The following is a 19,140-nucleotide window of genomic DNA, read 5'->3' as shown; positions in this document are numbered from 1 at the left end:
CACCTCCCTGGCCCTGATTGATGACCCCCAGCCCCCATTTCTCGTTGAGAACAAATGAACCAAGTCATGCTTCTGCTCTCTAAAAGTCACAGCAAGTATGACAGGCCTTGGCGCTACAGTCCTCACTCTGCATACGTCCCTGGCTAAACCATTCGCCGACTGCTAAAGGTGGCTGGGGTCAGTGTTGCTGCTGATAGCAAATGTTAGATGGTCTACTTAACCAGAACTGAACCAGTCCCTTAAACCTGCCACGCTGTGCTCGCAAGGGCGCTGTGAGGGGCAGCCAGCACGACGAATCCCCAGCACTCATCTGTCAGTGCCGGGACCAGCTGCATGCTGATAGCATGTACCAAGGGGCCTTGCATCTGCAGCACAGCCAGCATGCAAACGAGGTCACGGACTTCGGCTAGCCCTGAAGGGTTAAGAAGGGTGGCACGAAGCATGTCAGCAGCATCATGGGCCCTGGAGGCCCACAGCTAAGTTTCCTTCTTGTGGCTTCTGCTATAGAAACCCTGCCTCTTCTCTCCACCCTATAGAATGAAGAGCTGGGCCACGTGGTCTCGCAGGTTCACCTGGGCCACCTAGTGCCACCACCTTGACCCAGGCAAGCAGCTTCTGCTGACGTCATCTACACTGCCCAGACACAAAAACGATGACTGGACAACCCCTAGGGATTGCTGGCCGGAAGCCCATGTGAACTGTGCCCAATGCTCTCACAGTTGCTCAGGCCAACACAAGGAACGCAGACATGAGCAGGCACACAGATGGAGCACATACAAGACGGGAGCGTGTTTGACCTGGCAACTTGCTTTAGGCCTTGGTAAGCCAAGCCGAGTTCTCCATCTTCATTCAAATATCCCCAGTCCTCAGTCTGGCTAGAGATAAAGTACAGAAAAAGAGGGTGTCCAGTGGAGAGGAGAGAGGCATTCAGACAGACTGGAGAAGCTGACAGGCAAGGCTTGGAGTCAAGAAAGGGGGACAGGCTGCAGGCTGTTTCCCACACTTCTCTCTGGCTCCCACACTCCTGCAGACAGAATCCTCCTGGAGTTTCCCAGGTTTCAGGTACTGTCCGGGAAAGGGGTTCATGTGGTCTCACAGAGGTCCACCAATAGCTACAGCTCAGGTACATGCTTGCCAAAGACACCAAAGAGCTGTACTTGTTCCAGTGACTCTACAAACAACAGCCGCGCAATAGCCCAGGCTAGACCATGGCACTTCCAGGTCTGACACCCACCATGCTTTCTTCCATCTGAAGGGAACTGAAAGGACAGGGGGACAAGTCTAAACAGGGTCTGAAGAGAAAACACCAAATATGCTGACGGAACATCAGGGGCTGGGCAGGCCCTCACGGTATGGAGGACGCAGGCCTCCCTTTCAATGCACAGCTTTCTGCCATTCTTTAAGAGGAAGTAATTGCTTACTAACCTGAACACTCCAGCTCTCCTTCCAGAGGTGTAGGTGTGTGTGTGTGTGTGTGTGTGTGTGTGTGTGTGTTAAAGTTAACTGCAACAAACTTACAGGCTGAGAATCGAATGTCTTCCCTTGACTTACATTACATACCATTTCTCTGTCCAGTCAACCCACGAAAGCAGGTCCCTGGTATTTTCTATTGTTTATGTCAGCTGCCTGATGTTAGCCAAGGTGGCTCTTGGAGGTCACTGCGCCCCATGCTCTTCTTATCCCACCCCACAAAGTCCTGGGCACAAGGGTGTCTTTAAAGGCCAGTGAACTAGCTGGTAGAGGGCATGAATCATGGAGCAAGAATTAGTCCACACAGCCTACTAGAAAGGCCATTCAGCCCATGCCAGAACCCAGATGGCAAACCAAACAGCCCTGGTCAAGCCAGCTACTGTCGTGTTTAGTCATGCTTCGAGTAAAGCCCAGGGGCTGAAAGTATCCATTCCAGATCCTTCCAGAGCTAGCCTCTAGCAGGAGGACACCAGACCTGTAGTGCTTACACAGTCTGTTTCCTGGGCTGGGGTGCCCACATCTGTACCAACCTCTCTCTGAAGGTCTGCTTCTAGGACCTTTCCGTGGCTTCTGTTCCTAGTCTACAGCCAACCCCTGAGAGTTAGAAGCCCCCATCTCTGCGGCACGGCAGTGAGGAGGATGTTGCCAACAAGGCTACTTGGAGGAAGACCGCCATCTAAGTCTTCTGCCAGGTCGATGGCTGGAACTTCACCCGTGTGGTGGCTTGAATGACAATGGCCCCCACGGGTGTGAATCCATGGTCCCCATGGGTGTGAATACGTGGTCCCCACGGGTGTGAATCCATGGTCCCCACGGGTGTGAATACGTGGTCCCCACGGGTGTGAATACGTGGTCCCCAGTTGGTGAACTGTTAGGGAAGGATTTGGGGGGGGCTTTGTTGGAGGAGGTGTGTTACTGGGGGCGGGCTTTGAGCTTTGGAAGGACTTTGCCATTCTCAGGTATTTCTGTCTGCCCTGGGCTTCTAGATCAAGACCTAGGCTCTCAGCTCCTATTCCAGCACTGTGCTGCCATATTCCTCACCATGATGGTCATGAACTCTAACTCTCTGAAAGTGTAAGCCCCCATTTTTTTTTCTGTTAATGGCCTTGGCCATGGTGCCTTATCACAGAAATGGGAAAGTAACTAAGATAGTTACTTTCAATACTGCTTCCCCTTCCTATGCCCAGCAGTTAGGTGTCCTGGGTAAGCCACATGTCTCAGAAAATCTGAGGACCTAAGGCTGTGTTGAGCAGGGGCTGATATTGGCACCTCCTGTTCTCAGTGAAGAACTTGCATCTGCCTAGGGTCCTTTGGAGCAATGCTTGACTCCAAAGGAGGCCCTGGGGCTGTAGGCGTTCTTAGAAGTGCTCAGCAAGTGTGCACCAGGGCTGAAGAGGGATGAAGGCCAGCATGCTGTACTCCAGCTGTCCCCTCTGCTGCAGCTGGAGACATGCTGGCAGACATGCTGGGGGTGGGGAGTGTCTCCCAATCTTCCTCTGAGGCTTCCCAGTCTTGCTGACTGATCTTTAGAGCCTGAGAGGGGACTGCCGGGTCTCACTTCTGTAATTCTCATCCTTTTCAGAGTGGCACGTGGGTGATGCCCAGATATACTTGTTGGAAGTTAGCATCAGTCCTCATGTTACTAATTTTCCAGGGAAATAGAGTTCTGCGTTCTGTCACGTGCTGGGTATCATGCAGAAAGGCAAAAGGTAATAATGTACATCCCAGGCCCTCTGCTTTGAAACATGAAAAGAGGCACATGAATAAATTAAAAACTAGTGAATCAGCTCAGGACTCAGTAGAGACTTTTGCTCCTAGGTGAAAGAGACCCAAAGTACCAGAGACTCAGACGCTTCATGCCTGTGCTTGGGAGTGTGGCTGGGGGGAGAGTGACATCTGCTGGTGGGAAGAGGAAAAGCCAAACAGCTCAGCTTCAGGAAATCAAATATATTCACGGACTCCCCCGTGCACAGGCACACCTGAAGTGGCTAAATACAGAGGAACAATCAGCAAGGCCTGCGGCTCATTGTGGAGCCAGGGGCCCCAACAGCTACTCTTCTGCATTCCCTGGCCTGATTTCCCATGTGTTAGGTTAAGTGGGCTGTATGACCTCGGAAGTATTTTCTACTAGCCGTAGAGGTCATGCAACAGAAATGGTTTCAGAGAGGATGCACTACCCTCTGCAGACCTTGGAAAATAGGACCAAGCAACCAGCCTCCGTCATCTATCCAGGCATGTCGAGGCTGGTCGGTTCCTTGTGTGTAGGAAGACCCCTGTGTGCTCTGTGGGTACTTACTTCTTTAGCTCACACTGAAGTTTCTCTCAGCAGCCCAGGATCTTTGCTGGGGCCTCTGAGAAGTAGATCGGGAGCTCAGACACAGAGGGAGAAAGAGGCCACCCGAGGGAAGCTGCCTTCAGAGCTAGGCTCTGTCTAGGTGCACTTGTCTTTCTAAGAACTGGCACCTCCAGTGGACCTGGCTCTAGGCAAAGGCGATGAAGCTTCTCTGTGCTGAGGCCCCCTGCTGTTTCCTGGGTCCCAAGGACAGATGCACCAGTGCGCTCTCTGACTTGCTGTGGAAGAAGGACTTCTACAGCCTTGGCAGGACTTTGGTGAAAGTGTGCGGGGGTGGGGTGCGGGGGTCAGAGGAGTACTGTTCTTGAAGGCAGACCTAGGCTGAGTCCCAGGCACACTCCATGCCCAAGTCCTAAGCCAGCTCTGTGACCTGGAGGGCCTGCCCAGGGGAGGCTGGCCTGGTGGTGGCAGCACCTTCTCTCCTAGTCCACATTTCCATCATTCTCCCAGAGCAGCTGGGAGAGGATGATAGACTTCTGACTCTAAGCTTGGCTTCCATGGCTGTTTCTTTCCCTTAGCTTTTCTGTAAGTAAAGCAGTGAGAACCGTGCTGGCCACTCCTAGCTCCCAAGAAGGCAGCATACGCTTGCAGAAGCAGAAGAGGGAGCGTTTCCCTCTCTAGGAGCTCCTGTCAGAGCGGGCCTCAGTACGGCTGGGCTGTGTAGGTTGACAGTGCAGGGGAGACCCTGGCCTTCAGGCTCCAGTGCAGGGGAGACCCTGGCCTTCAGGCTCACAGTGCAGGGGAGACCCTGGCCTGCAGGTTGACAGTGCAGGGGAGACCCTGGCCTGCAGGTTGACAGTGCAGGGGAGACCCTGGCCTGCAGGTTGACAGTGCAGGGGAGACCCTGGCCTGCAGGTTGACAGTGCAGGGGAGACCCTGGCCTGCAGGCTCACAGTGCAGGGGAGACCCTGACCTGCAGGATCACAGTGCAGGGGAGACCCTGGCCTTCAGGCTCCAGTGCAGGGGAGACCCTGGCCTGCAGGTTGACAGTGCAGGGGAGACCCTGGCCTGCAGGTTGACAGTGCAGGGGAGACCCTGGCCTGCAGGTTGACAGTGCAGGGGAGACCCTGGCCTGTAGGTTGACAGTGCAGGGGAGACCCTGGCCTGCAGGATCACAGTGCAGGGGAGACCCTGGCCTGCAGGTTGACAGTGCAGGGGAGACCCTGGCCTGCAGGTTGACAGTGCAGGGGAGACACAGAACAGGAGGAATTTCTCTGCAGACCTCGACAGGCCATGAAAACTCAGCAGGTGGGAAGAGTGCCGAATCTGAGGGACTGAACATGGGACTGAAGTGTATCTGGAATCTTCTCGGGATTCTAGCCTGAACTTAGGATATATACACATTTTCTAGGGGAGACCCTGGCCTGCAGATTTCATCAAAATTCTAAAGGGATTCCACCTGACCACACATGGAAGACACAATTTGTATGTATGTAAAGCTCTCCATTACAGGCCAGCCACAGGGAAGGGGACAGCAGATCTCTATCTTCACAGCACCCTTGTCATAAGGGGGTGCCTGTCTGGGATCCCCAGCATCACAGCCTAACTCCCCTTCCGTGCCAGTAAGTCCAGCTGCTTTTCCACTTAACGCTCGGATTTGCAGTAATTGCAAAACTTTCTCAAAGCTGAGGCTGGCACAAAACCCACAGAGACAAACTTCTGTGGTGCCTAATGTGGCAGATATTGGGGACCCAGGCCCCCTGACTGCTCCTCCTCTGGGCAGCCGCTCTTTCTTAACTCAGGTTCTCCGCTATTAGTTCACTGTTGCTTGCTGCACTTGCTGAGCGTGGAACGATTGTAAGATAGAGTAAAGGCCATTTTTGTCTCATCACCTCCACTGTTATTGAGGGAAGACGACAAAATCTGGGGCACTGAGCAGCCCCTGGAAAGACCTAGACGGAGGACTAGACTCCTGACAGCTGAAGGGAAGAACAGAAAGAAGGCTGGGAGCAATTTCGGTTCCGAAGATCAGAACGATAAGCCCCGCACGGCTGTCAGCTTGCTTTCTAATTTAATACTGCCCGTGCTCTTTTCGCTCATTCATCTCACGCCTTATCTCCCACCCGAGAGAATTTAAGATGACTGGATCTTGACTCCGGCTTTAGCCCAGAAAGTCACCTTCATTTCTTCCCTTTCTTTAGGGAGCACTGGGGGCTGGCTACATCTCCCCTTCTGGTTTCCCACGTCTGGTGGGGGTGGGGGTGGGGGTGGGGGTGGGGGTGGGGGTGGGGCAACGCAGCCCGGAAGCCAGGCCTCCTGGATTTTACCTTGGCTCGGCTCTAGGCCAGCTGCGTGCCTAGAACGGCTCAGTCCTTCTGGGCCTCAGTTTCTTCATCTGCAGAAAAGGGACTGCAGCAGCAGATCTGGACATCCTAAGCCCTAAGTCTTCAGAGGAAGCAAACTCGGGCTGTGCTTACAGCATCACCCTGTGGTAAGTGCTGAAGGGTCCCTACTTCCAGCAATGCTAAACAGATGCTTTCCATTGGCAGGTTTCCAAAGGGCCTTCCCTTCCAACAAATAATTCCCCGATGTTGGGCAGATGGCCAGTACCTAAGGGACAGGTTGTAACATGCTAGGCTAGACGACGACGGCCCCTCCTGTCGCCAGACTGCCTAGCACTTTCTTCAGGTACAGCGAGGTGGGCCCTACCTGTTTGTCTGGCAGACCCCGTGATAGGCCTCAATGGCATCTTCCTGGTCCACATGTTTCTCACTGTTGGGCCAACTTGTTCTGGCGTTGATGTTCGGCTCCTAGAAGGTACCAAATAAAAATTAGCTCTGGTGGTACAAACAATGTCTAGGAAATGGCTTTCCAATATTGAGGCATAGAAATGTGCTTTTGGGAAGAGAGGGAGACCTGGAGACACAAACAGCTGTGGCCATCTTGGGTGGAGGGACACAGTCTTAGCAGGGCCCAGCTGCGAGGCACTGAGAGCAAGTAGTGGGCAGCTGACAAGGATCCCGGAGGAGAAAGCACCCACAGCAGCAGGCATGGCCAAAGTCTCACTACTGAAGCCTTTCATCCCCCAAGCCACCCTAGGGCTCACGTCTAGAGTGGTCTAGCCCATCAGAGCCCATTGGATGACTCGAGTAACCCCTATTCCCTCCCTCCCACGCTACGATCTGTCCTAGAAGGTGAGGACACCAGAAACAAACATTAGGAGGACCCACCCCTCTGGAAGGGCCGAGAGAGAAATTCCTCCAGAGACAAAATGAACACTTAGGGGCAAAACACAACAGACAGCCACTATGACTATGTGTCTTGCTTCTTTTGAACATTTTCTTCATTAAAAACAAGTAAATTCATGTATATGTCTGTTCATGTAAGCACAGTGCCCGTGGAAGCCAGAAGAAGGGCATCAGATGCCCATGGGGCTGGATTTATAGGTAGCTGTGAGTTCCCTGATATGGATGCAGGAACTAAACTCTGGTCCTTTGCAAGACCACTGAAGTCTAAGCCAATCTCTCCAGTCTCCTTGATCACTTTCTTTTTTTTTTTTTTTTTTTTTTTTTTTTTTTTTTTTTGGTTTTTCGAGACAGGGTTTCTCTGCGTAGCTTTGCGCCTTTCCTGGAGCTCACTTGGTAGCCCAGGCTGGCCTCGAACTCACAGAGATCCGCCTGGCTCTGCCTCCCGAGTGCTGGGATTAAAGGCGTGCGCCACCACCGCCCGGCTAGATCACTTTCTTAAAGTCAGTAAATTCTAGAAACTTCTAGCTCCATCTCTTGATCATGAAGGTCATGAAGAAAGGGCATCAACCCTGTGCTGCTCTCAGAGACCTCAAAGACAGACATCTTGTTCTTCAGGTTCAAGACCCCCAAGACACATAAAAACACAAGCCTACTGGCCCAGTGTCACCCCCAAGAAACCCAACCATGGCTGCCATCTCCTTACCATGTGCTTGCCAGCCAGTCGGCGCTGGTCAGCATTCATGATCTGGGTCCTGAGGATCAGCACCTCCTCTTTGCGGACCTCAAGCTCCTCATTGGCCAGCTTGAGCTGGTTCAGCAGAAGGCTGTAGCTGTCTGGGGAGCTGGGGGTGGAGTTGTCCTGCATGGCTTGGTCGGCGACAGCTTTCCTCAGCTCATTCAGATCGTTCTTCAGCTTCTTGTTCTCCGACTCAAGCTCTTGTCTCTGCAAGACAGCCAAGGGGCACAGCTGGAGGCTTCCTGGAGCCACAGCAAGTTCCAGCTAGCCCGTCTCTTCTCTTGCCTTAACTTTCCCTGTCTGCCAGAAGAGCAACGTTCCGTTTTTAAAGGAGACATACATGGCTCAAGTTCTGAGGGCGTCAGTGGTCAGTCAGAACTGGGGATTACTCCTCACCTTGAGTTCTCAGAGAAATGCATTTGAGACAATGGCTCTACAGTATTTGCTAGTGAAGCAATATATATCTTGAGCACATCTGGCCATGAAATTCTTCTTTGTGGAAGTGCTGTGTGTGTGTGTGTGTGTGTGTGTGTGTGTGTGTGTGTGTGTGTGTGTGTATGCATGTTTGTCCATATGCAGTGCTGGAGATCAAAGCCAGGACAAGTTCTCTATCACCAAGCTACGCCCCTCCTCAAGCTGACAGTTGTAAGCAGCATGCTGTTAACAAGACTTCCTAAAGCCTTTGTGTGCTCATCTGCTCTGTGACTTTCTAAGAACTTGAAGAAGTGATATGCTCGTTAGAGTCACAAGATAACTGAGCAAATCCCGGGGAGAAGAGCCTCTATCATCTGAGCAAGACGCCAAAGCTGAGTCCAGGGAGGGGAAGGCTCACAGCCAGTCGAGTGCCTGATCCAGGATGACAACATTGCGAACAGGAATGGATCTGGAAGGCGTTAAGGTAAATGATACAAACTGTCATAAGACGACAAATACCACACATAAGTCCACCTTGTGAGGCATCTAGAGTAGCACGTAGAGGCAGGAAGTAGAATGGTGTCTGGTTGGGGCTGTGGGGAGGGAGGAGCGGAAGTCTTCAGTGGAGATAGGTTTTGCAGGATAAACAGAATTACAGGGGTGAACAGCCGTGAGCCGCTTGAACATTAGGAATGACTCCTCTCTTACTGACCCTTATATACACTTAAAGTTGTTAAGACAGCAAAATTTATGCTCTATGTATTTTACCACAGTGAAAAGGGGTTGGGAGGTGGAAGGAACAGGAAGGACTCAAGGCTGTTTTCTGGGCAATGGCTATTAGCAAACTGTTGTCCTATTAGTGACCAGCAGACTGCTGTAGTGCCTCATTATGAAGTCTTCGGGAGGGAGGGCCTGCTCTGATGTCCCTTCCCTCCTCCTTGGGCCTGAAGTCTCCACTGCTCTACTTCGCCCTCTCCTGCCAACTCAGCATTTGCCACTCAGGGAAACCCTCTGCCTTACATCTGGATAGGTTGCAAAGTGGTTTTACCCCTGTGACCACATTTTATGTTAACTGGAGTCGTTTCAAGGAGAGGCCTGTGTGTCTTGGTATAAATACAAACTCCCCTCCATTTCAAAGACGGAGATGTGAAAGTGTAGGGATGCAGTCACTTGCTTATCGCTCTACTGATGAGCAGACTGGAGCTGAGGACCTGGTCTCCTGAAGCCTGGCTACGGCATCCGTCTACTAGCAGGAACAGCCAGCCTTACTTACCTTCAGACTGTTGTAGGCCAGGTCGGCATCCTGGTCCACATCGATGCCATTGTTTTGTTGTTCCATCTGCACAGGAAGGACAGAAAGGTGAGCACACACCACAGGGCACATGCTCTGCAGACATGTCTGATGGCAGCCAAGCCTTCTCTACTTTTGCATGAATAGCTGGCAACCTCACCCTCCACAGGTAAATTCCCCATCTCCCTCAAAAAGTAGCTCAGTACTCGGGCTACCATGAATCCCCCCCAAAACAACTCCCTCCTTCTCCCACTGTATTACATGGTCCCCACAGATGCTGACAGGTTCAATATGTATAGCACTGTGTCATGAGTTAAATTATACACCCCTAATACTTTTAAGTCCTAAATTCTTCTCCCTGTGAATGTGACCTCGTTTGGAAATAGGGTCTTAGGAGATGTAATGAAGTGAGTCCTAATGCTGTAAGAGGAAAGAACAGACAGACGAGATGGCCATATTAATATGGAGGAGGGACTGGAGTCAGCTACAAGTTAAGAACATCAGAAATCAAGAGGAAGGCAGGAGGTTAAGTCCTCCCCACCGCTTACAGGGGACGGCCACATCAAAACCCCGACGTCTGACTTCTGGCCTCTGGAAGACGACATTGTTGTTAATGAGCGGCTGATGTGGTGGTCTTTTGTTTCAGCACCTAGCTGTAAAACCTGAATATGAATGCTCTTCTCATGTTTTGGGGGTGTGCACTCACGGGTCTGTTTCCCAGGTAGTCCAAAGCACCTTGTATTGAACTGAGCTGCTTCCTCTGTGGCCTTCTAGTAAGGCAGCTGGCCCACAGTAGGTATACAGTACACATGGCAGGTGTCAGAATGCCAAGGCTGACGGCTCTGGGCAGCGGTAACTAGAATAACAGGTCCACCAGGACTGGGGTCAGCCAAGAACTCCTCTGACTGTGCGGCAGCCATTACAGTAGAATTGGCTGTTGAAAAGGGGGCACAAACAACTTCCTAAGTGGCTAACTGCTTGGAGTGAGTTTAAGTCGGCGGGGGGGACCCTGAAGAACATGGGTCTTTAGAAGTAAAACCTAATAGAGTACTTAATAAGATTACCTAAGTCGTAGGAACCTGAAGTCCAGGTAAGGCTAGCATTGCTGTGGATGGACCAGGGTACCTGGGCTTTAGAGTGAGCCTCTCCTGTAACCTCTTCCAGATGAAGGGCATGTACATTTGCCGCACTGTTTCCTGCCCAGTAAGCCGGGAAAAAGCTCTGCCAAGGTACCAACTTCTTGCCTCCCTCCATCACCAGTGGGCCAGGGGACGTGAATGCCCGGAGTCAGCATTCCTGATGCTAGGTAAGGGGCCTGCACTTGCATTCTGTGTGGCATAGATTTGCTACACAACCCCTCTACATGTTGAATACATTAGATTCTCACAGAAAGAGCATCCTGTAGTCATACCCGAAGGGCCATGTAAGTCATCTTTCTAAGTACATGGTGGTCTGTCAGAGTCACTGGAGTGGACAAGGTTAGTTGTGCCGGGTCAGGGGAAAAGGAACTGGATAGACGGAGCAGCCTGTCTAGCAGCCACAGAGACCCCTCTCTCACAGTGGCTTAGTCACGCCACGTGGATTGAATATTCCACAGACACCTCAGTCAGGCTATGCTGAGTGCCTGGCCTCTAAGCTGGGGACCTGGGTTGTCTCTCTCCAGGTGGCTTAGGATTCTTTTTGAAACCAAGGGAAGACTCAAACTCGATCTCTGGAAGTTTAATTTCAGGGGATGATAGAGGGTCCATATTATTTCCTGTTCTACCCCCCGTGGGCAACAACAGGCAGGACACAGCCAATCGGTCTTGCTTGCTGATTATATTCTGAGAGAGTCACCTTTTCACTTGGTATCCAGGCAAGCCAACTCTGAAGCCAAGCTTCCATTTCTGAAATGGGGAAATCATGCCTAGATACAGGAGAGTACCGAGGAACTTCTAGGCCAGGCATATTTAATGCCATCCTTTTCATACACATAGATCACCCATGACTTACGACAGCCGACTTAAAATCCCTTGACTTTAGTGGCACAAGAGCAACTAATGTTCACCAGAAATTGTCTTTCATTTTGACCTTTGATCTTCTCCCAGGCAGGTGATTTGCTGTATGAGCCTTACTGGTGCAACAGAGCAATGGTAACTCTCTGTCACCCCCACTGGTCACGGGGGTGAATAGCCAGCACCCTGTGGGTGTGTTGTTGCTGAGTTAGTGTCTGGAAGATTGGAGGACTAAAGGATATTTTAACTTAGGACATGGTACAGTGGGTTTTTTTTTTTGGATACAACTCTAAGAACATCTGTCTAGTATTTGGTTTATGTTTGTCTGTCAGGACAGCTTTTCCTTACAGTTGGAAGAGTTGTTTATGTATCTAATGTGTTCACTCCCCACTCTGAATCTAATCTACCCGAGAGACTTAAATCCACCACCAAGACTTACCTCTTCACTTACTGCTAATTAAGACAAAACAAAACAAAGAAACCAAACAATAAAAATATCCCCAATAATCTGACAGCAAGCCACACCAGAGTCTGCACCACACCTGACTGGAAAGGGAAGAAAGGCGTTATGAAAGAAGAGATGGCGTACAGGTTGGCGGGCGTCAAGGACGTGGGAAGAGTGTCAAACCCCAGGATTTTCAGCTGATGCTTGAGGATAAATCTGCTAGTGATATGACCCAGAACTGGACTTAAATCCCACGAGAAACATTCCTCACAACTTCAAAGTAAGAAAACATGGTTCTTATGTCCTGTACTGCTAGAGCCAATGGCTCCCCGATGTGTGTGCAATCAATTCTGCGTTCACACCCACACTACAACGTTATTATTTATCTTACACTTACATTGGGGTATGTCCCAAACACGACTCAAATTCCCCAATGGCTAAGTTTTTCTCTTGAATTTTTACCTGTCTTAAAAAAAAAAAGAAATATACTATACACTAGTGAATGTGTGTGTGTGTGTGTGTGTGTGTGTGTGTGTGTGTGTGTCTGTCTGTCTGTCTGTCTGTCTGTCTGTCTGTCATGGCTTGCATGTGCCCTGGTGTGTGTGTGTGTAAGTCAGAGGACAACTTGCAGGGCTCAGTTCTCTCCTTCCATCACATGTGTCCCTCGGATCAGAGTCGGGCCATCAGGCTTGGCAGCAAGTGCCTTCACCATACTGAGCCATCTTGCTGCCTCTATGCTCTCTTTTGTTAACACACACTTTGTGTACTTGCTATGAGCCTGTTCCTAGCATAGTTCTACATGTAACCTAGGGGCCCCAAAGGTCCTGGAGACAGAGCAATTACTTTTTGGTGTAAAGTGCCACACAGTATTCTTTCAAGATGAGGGTGACTTCCGCTGTGGTGATGGCACAGCCATGGGTAAGAAGGGGCTTGTCTGAGTCAGGGGGTTGAGGTCATGTTAGATTCCAGGCGTGGAAGGGTGGTAGACTTTGCTAAATTTGACTTCTGCTGTATTAGTTTTCTCTGCATCTTCTGCCAGTCCTCCAGGCATGAGCTCCCACAAACTCCCTACAGCTTCCCAGTGGAAATCCTCCACCCTGGGACACCCAGGGAGCACACCCTGCACAGAAGCAGTGGTGTGGGATGCTCACAGGAGCCGTCAGTTTGACTCCAACGAGAGAAGGCTCTGAACCCAACACCATTGAGACCCCACAGGCTCGCAGGCTGCCATGGGCTCACAGGCTGCCACGGGCTCACAGTCTGCCACAGGCTGTCTGTCACAGGTTCACAGGCTGCCACGGGCTCACGGAGCTGCCACGGGCTCACGGAGCTGTCACGGGCTCACAGGCTGCCACGGGCTCACAGGCTGCCACGGGCTCACAGGCTGCCACAGGCTCACGGAGCTGTCATGGGCTCACAGGGGGCCACGGGCTCACAGGGGGCCACGGGCTCACAGGCTGCCACGGGCTCACGGAGCTGCCACGGGCTCACGGAGCTGCCACGGGCTCATGGAGCTGCCACGGGCTCACAGGCTGTCTGTCACAGGCTGCCACGGGCTCACAGGCTGTCACAGGCTCACAGGCTGTCTGTCACAGGGTCACAGGCTGTCTGTCACACGGTCACAGGCTGTCTGTCACAGGCTCACAGGCTGTCTGTCACAGGCTCACAGGCTGTCTGTCACAGGCTGCCACAGGCTGTCTGTCACAGGCTGCCACAGGCTCACAGGCTGTCTGTCATAGGCTCACAGGCTATCTGTCACAGGCTCACAGGCTGTCACAGGGTCACAGGCTGTCTGTCACAGGCTCACAGGCTGTCACAGGCTCACAGGCTCACAGGCTCACAGGCTGTCTGTCACAGGCTCACAGGCTGTCTGTCACAGGCTCACAGGCTTTCTGCCACAGGCTCACAGGCTGCCACACACCTGCACTTTCTTGCTGTCCTGCTGTTCCTTTTCTAGCTGCACCTGCAGCTTCTTCCTCTCCTGCTCAAGTTCCCGCACTCTCTTCTGCAGCTTCAGGAAGACGGTCATGTCCATCGCCGCCTTCTCTGCACCGATCTCCTGCAAAGGAAGAGGGACGCACACAAGACGGTTTCCACGGGACAAGTGCTCCGGGAACACAATGCCTGCTGCCCACCTCTGTACCAGCCATCTGTCTCTGCTCCTCCCCAACACCAATCCTTGCCTCCAACACAAAGCCAGTGCCAAAACCACCAGCGTTTCTCATATGAAAGCTGGTGCTGCGGGCTTATTCCCTTCTAGATTATATCTCTGTCTCAGCCATTCACATTCCTCCTGTGTGAGCCGCTTAAATGACCGATGACACATTCTAAGAACAAAGCACAGCCACTTTCGTTGGAAGCTAAAAGGGAATTCACTTCTGGAAAATGGCATTACATGAGAGAAACAATCTCAGGACACAGTCCTTCCTGATGAGGGATCACTGTGGCCACCAGTCACCGTAAATGTGATGCCAGCAACTACCTGATTGCAACTTGAAACAATCAATGCTCCTCCTGCCCATGATGCCAGGATCATAAATGTACTGATTTCCAAGTATATTTCTATCCTTTCAAATTCATGTCTGGATTTTACTATGTGGGTTATGTATGTGCACAAATGTGTCTGTTTATGAGTGGGTAATGTGTATGAACATATATGCAGTCTGTTTTTAACTACGCTGTGTACATGTGTGGCAGCATGATCTAGTTGTGCCTCATGTAATGAGTACTTTGTGCTTGGCCAGCTCAGGATCTGCCTTAAAGAACGCAGCCTTGGAGATAGCAGTGCTCATATCTGCATGGAAACAGTATCCACATGAATGCCGGGCTGTACATCTGTGTGGCTTGCAGAGTCTGTAAGCTCACTGCAACCCAGTTATCCTGTTCTCAATGCCTGTCCCCTGGACCCTCTGAGCCACCATCAACAATCTTTGTTAGGTAGTTCCATGCAGGCAATTATCATGTCCCAGGCAAGACAGCTGTAAACAGTGCCCAGACTTACCTCCACCTGCTGAAGGGCATCCTCAGTGTCTCCAATCTCAGAAGTGGAAATGGAGGGGTAATTGGAATCAGATTCCAAGCTACTTTGATTTGACGGGTTCTTCCTGTGGCCCGGGGTTTGCTGCTCAAGGAGAAAAATGTGACAATTCATAACCAGCTCGTATGATGAGAACTAACTTCTCAAGGAGCAGCAGGCCCTGGACATCAGCCAGCTGCCTCACTTGTTGACAAGTATGGACAGCACTGCTCCTTGAGACAGCAGATAATAGTTAGTCCCATGTATGCTAGGCAAATGCTCTACCAAAGAGCCACATGCCCAGCTCTCCCCTGGTCTCTCAAAGCTTTACAACCCACAATACCCAGAGAGTGAGGAGGAACAGCCCGTCATCCCAGCGGTACCCTCTGCATGCACACAGTGTACCCCTTCTCTGTGCTCTTGAAAGGAACGCTGCAACCCTACCCTGAACAGTCTCTCCTTCCACTCCATTCTGCCCACGGAAACGGTAGTAATTAGAAATAGACTGCACCTCCAGGGCTCTTCATTTAAAAAGACCTTTCAGTTTAGATTTTGGCAGCCGGTTTGTCTTTAAGAGTGAAAACCGAGCTTGGTGGAATTTTTAGATTTCTATTTCAGTTCCTATTCAGATTCCTTTCCTGGTTTCCATGCAACTAACTTACTGATGTTGAATATGTATGTTGGGAGGAAGTATTCGTATGGGTAAATAAGAATGTCAGATCTTGAAATGTCACAAAAATATCTTGCATTTTGTCAGAGATTAGGAGACCCAATCAGGCTCCAAGGGTCTCTCTCCATATGTGCCAAGGCAGCTGAGCTCACAGCCTACCACACTACTGTCTCAACATTGGAGTTTTCTAGAACAAGGAGCAAGATGACAACATACACATACAGGAAAATAATTCTTCACCTCCTAAGATCTCAGTAAGACCTCAGTGTTGAGAAAGGGCATCCTCAGGAAGGCACCACCAGCTGGCGGCTTCCAAACCACAGCGTTCCCATGGGAATGAAAGAATAGGTGGTCTAGCACACATGCCTGTTTGCCGAGCAGGGCAGTGACAGAGAGCAAGGGCTATGCACCAGCTCTAACAGGGCAGAAAAGGAAGCCATTTCCACCAGGCAGCAGAACCTCCTCCCTTGCCTTTACGATGGTCACCTCATCTCGCAGGTTCTCATATCTCTGCTCCAGCCGGGAGTATTCCTTCACGAGGTTCTGGTACCTGGACCTCTCCTCCTCCAGCTCCTTCTTCATCAGGAGGTTCTCCTCTACAGAGCTCTGGGAAGATTCAGCTGGAAGGCAGGCATGAGAAGCCGGGTTTCAGCAACTGAGGGGGATCCTCAAACGCGCATGCCCTGCTAGGAGCATTCTGACTAATCTCCTGTTAAGAGGCTCATCTCATTCTCCTCACCTACTGTGGGGTTGAGGAGGGAGGGGCTCATTATTCGGAACCAAGGGTTCCGGCAGGAAGAAGGGTGACCCTGCTCTTGGGGAGGTAGGGGAGGAACTCTCAATGCACACGAGCACTCCCACCCAGCCCGTGTGCCTGCCTCTCTTCTGACAGCTGCCATAAGGACGACTGGCAGCATTTCCAGCAGAACCCAGGCTTCATTCTCAACTCTCATAATCCTGATCTTTCAGGTTCTTGGAGACCCGACCAGAGATGATACAGGGAGAAGCGGGCTAGGAACCTAAGAAATTCAGATGGGCTTTATTCTCTTGCCAACCTTGTATCCATAGTAACGGAAGGGAAGCAAATTTTTTTTTTTTTTTTTAAAGGGCAGTGTGAAAGCATCTCCTATTTTCACAAGATCTTAGGCTAGTGGGGGGCTGTGAGGTTGTGATGCTCAGCTGCCCTGTGAGATGGGTGAGGACCCTAAGGATGGGAGGAGATCTGGTTACCCTGAGCAGACAAGAACTGGATTTATGCACTCCACTGTGCCCCCCCCCCAGACAAGTGAGTCACGGGGGTGGGTGGCAGCCTGGGAGTTGGTGAGCACTAGAGAGGCTCATCTGGGGTCTAATCAAAGATCCTGTCCTTCAGCAAACAGAGTGACCGTGTGGTAGGAGACACGGGTGATAAGGATGAGCAAGACAAATGTAAACACACGCATGGGTGCTCAACTGTGCTGAGCACCAGCTTAAGCACTTCCCCTGTGTATCTTGCTCACTTCTCCCACAAGCCCTTCTGGGTCTGTCTTTCCTGCCCATTTTCAGATGGATGCTCACACAAGGCCACAGGGCTGTGTGCAGCAGTGTCATGCTTTGAAGAGGGGACCTCCTGATACCAAGTCCCATGCATGGTTTCACACATGAAGAACATGTTTCCCTTTCAACAGACTCTCCAAAGGAATGTTACAGCAGGATGTTAAGATTCACCCTCCTTTCCCCCAGCTCTCCCTTGGTAAGCCCTTTCTCCTCTGCATTGTCTAAGAGGCCAGGGAACGGCGAAGAGGGAGAAGAGGGACGTACAGCTGGTTTGGAGCTTACCTTTTGATTGGCGCAGGATTTGGTTATTAAGGTGCTCCTTCTCGTCCTTCAAGAGAGCATTTTCATGTTCCAGGTCTGCAACTCGCTGAAAGAGATCAACAGGTAAAACGAAGCCCAGAAAAAAAATGAAAGAAAACAAAACAAGACAAAAAACCCCTACGTTTGTGTGATAGAAGAAGAGGAGGATCCTTCAGAGGAGATGGAATTCTAATAGGTCATGGGTAAAGCCCTACCTAGGAAAATGGATTCAACCAAAGCTGTTTTCATTCTGAAGGGAAATTATGTACAGAGAGAATCCAAGTTAAACAAGACAGTGGGTCAAACTGCTTGTGGTCACCTGGGACTCACAGAGACCCCCTAAAATGTCTCACAGAGACCCCCCCAAATGTCTATGCTCAGCTCACACTCCTTATTGATGAATGCACAGAAAAGAAAGCCTTCTGTACTTATCTCTCTTGCTGAATCATGAGCTATCAAATCGGAGTCTTGGGAAAGCCAGAAGCTCAGAATGGTCACATCACCTCTGGTCTTTGTCCCATCTGCCCTCCCCTGCCTCACTGGACTAGTGTTCCAGATTCGGAGACGGGGAGACACATTTGGTACTGACACCCAGATCTAATCTCGGCCTGTGGCTCCTGAGAACATTACCAAAGGAAACATGGGGTGATGGGAATCTGGTGGGCCACCAGTAAACGCTATACTGAAGAAAATGGATTCAAGCACAGGTGATTATGACTGCAAAAATAAACAATAAATAAGCTAAATAAGAAAAGAGGCAACATTAAAGAAAAACCTAGGACTTTTGAAGAGAAAAATTGTGATTATAGAAATATTTGTGTTTTTCTTAAAGTAACAATGCAGATTAATGTTCTAAAAAGACTTTGAAATCATTCGTTAGTATTAAGCACGAAATAATGCCCGAGTGACCCAGAAATCCCACTTTTAATTATATACCCCAGAGGAATAAAAACCTAATCTCCATAAAAACCTATACAAAGGTGACTATGGCAACACTACTCATAATAGTCAAAAGTAAGAACTAAATGCTAATCAACTCATGGCCCAATGGCATAGCCCTACAATGACTTAGTATTTAGCAATAATTACTAAAATACTAACTAGGGCCAGTGAGGCAACTCAGAAGGCAAAGGTGCTTGCTGCCAAGGCTGATGACCTGTGTTCAGTTTCTGGAACCTACATGGTAGAGGGAATAGGGACAGGGTTTCTCTATGTAGCTCTGGCTGTCCTGGAACTTGCTCTGTAGACCAGGCTGGCCTTGAACTCAGAGAACTACCTGCCTCTGCCTCCCAAGTGCTGGGTTTAAAGGTATGCGACACCACCACCACCCAAGCTTGGGAGTAGACTTTTCAAAGTTGTCTTCTGGCCTCTACACACAAGCTATGGCATGTGTGTACCCCTCCAAGATAAACAAACACAATAAAATTAAAAACCAAGTGTTAGATCCATGAAAAACATAATGCTGGGTAAAAGAAGCTATCCACAAAAAATGCCATCTGCATGATGAATTGGTAAGGGCTGTCTACACTGAAATCACACCCCCACCTTCTAACGGTTCTACATTGAATTCACTCTTCTTTACTTTTCCCATTATTTAGGTCTCATCTATCACTTTTCCAAGAAGCCTTCTTATCTTCCATGGATGAAGCACCCAGTGTCTTCTCTACAGCCCTTTTCAGATCATATTAAGCTTGGCTTACCCACTCAGGCTATGGACCAACAGATCA

At 50.4% G+C, this 19,140-nt stretch overlaps 1 protein-coding gene across 1 annotated transcript in view; it reads right to left on the bottom strand.

Moving 5' to 3' along the window:
* The window catches only part of Myo5b (myosin VB), a 303,407-nt gene that overhangs the window by 24,273 nt on the left and 259,994 nt on the right, over nt 1-19,140 (bottom strand). Inside the window, exons 29-36 of the mRNA XM_037196923.1 lie at nt 17,396-17,583; nt 16,064-16,197; nt 14,893-15,012; nt 13,813-13,950; nt 9,435-9,500; nt 7,715-7,954; nt 6,473-6,573; nt 798-875 (exon numbers count right to left, since the gene is read on the bottom strand). Coding sequence (XP_037052818.1) covers nt 798-875; nt 6,473-6,573; nt 7,715-7,954; nt 9,435-9,500; nt 13,813-13,950; nt 14,893-15,012; nt 16,064-16,197; nt 17,396-17,583 — 1,065 coding nt within the window. The remainder of the gene's footprint in view (nt 1-797; nt 876-6,472; nt 6,574-7,714; nt 7,955-9,434; nt 9,501-13,812; nt 13,951-14,892; nt 15,013-16,063; nt 16,198-17,395; nt 17,584-19,140) is intronic.

Source organism: Peromyscus leucopus, chromosome 19 (genome assembly GCF_004664715.2).
Source record: "Peromyscus leucopus breed LL Stock chromosome 19, UCI_PerLeu_2.1, whole genome shotgun sequence".
NCBI classification, from domain to species: domain Eukaryota; kingdom Metazoa; phylum Chordata; class Mammalia; order Rodentia; family Cricetidae; genus Peromyscus; species Peromyscus leucopus.
This window is presented reverse-complemented; position numbering and strand designations above follow the sequence as displayed.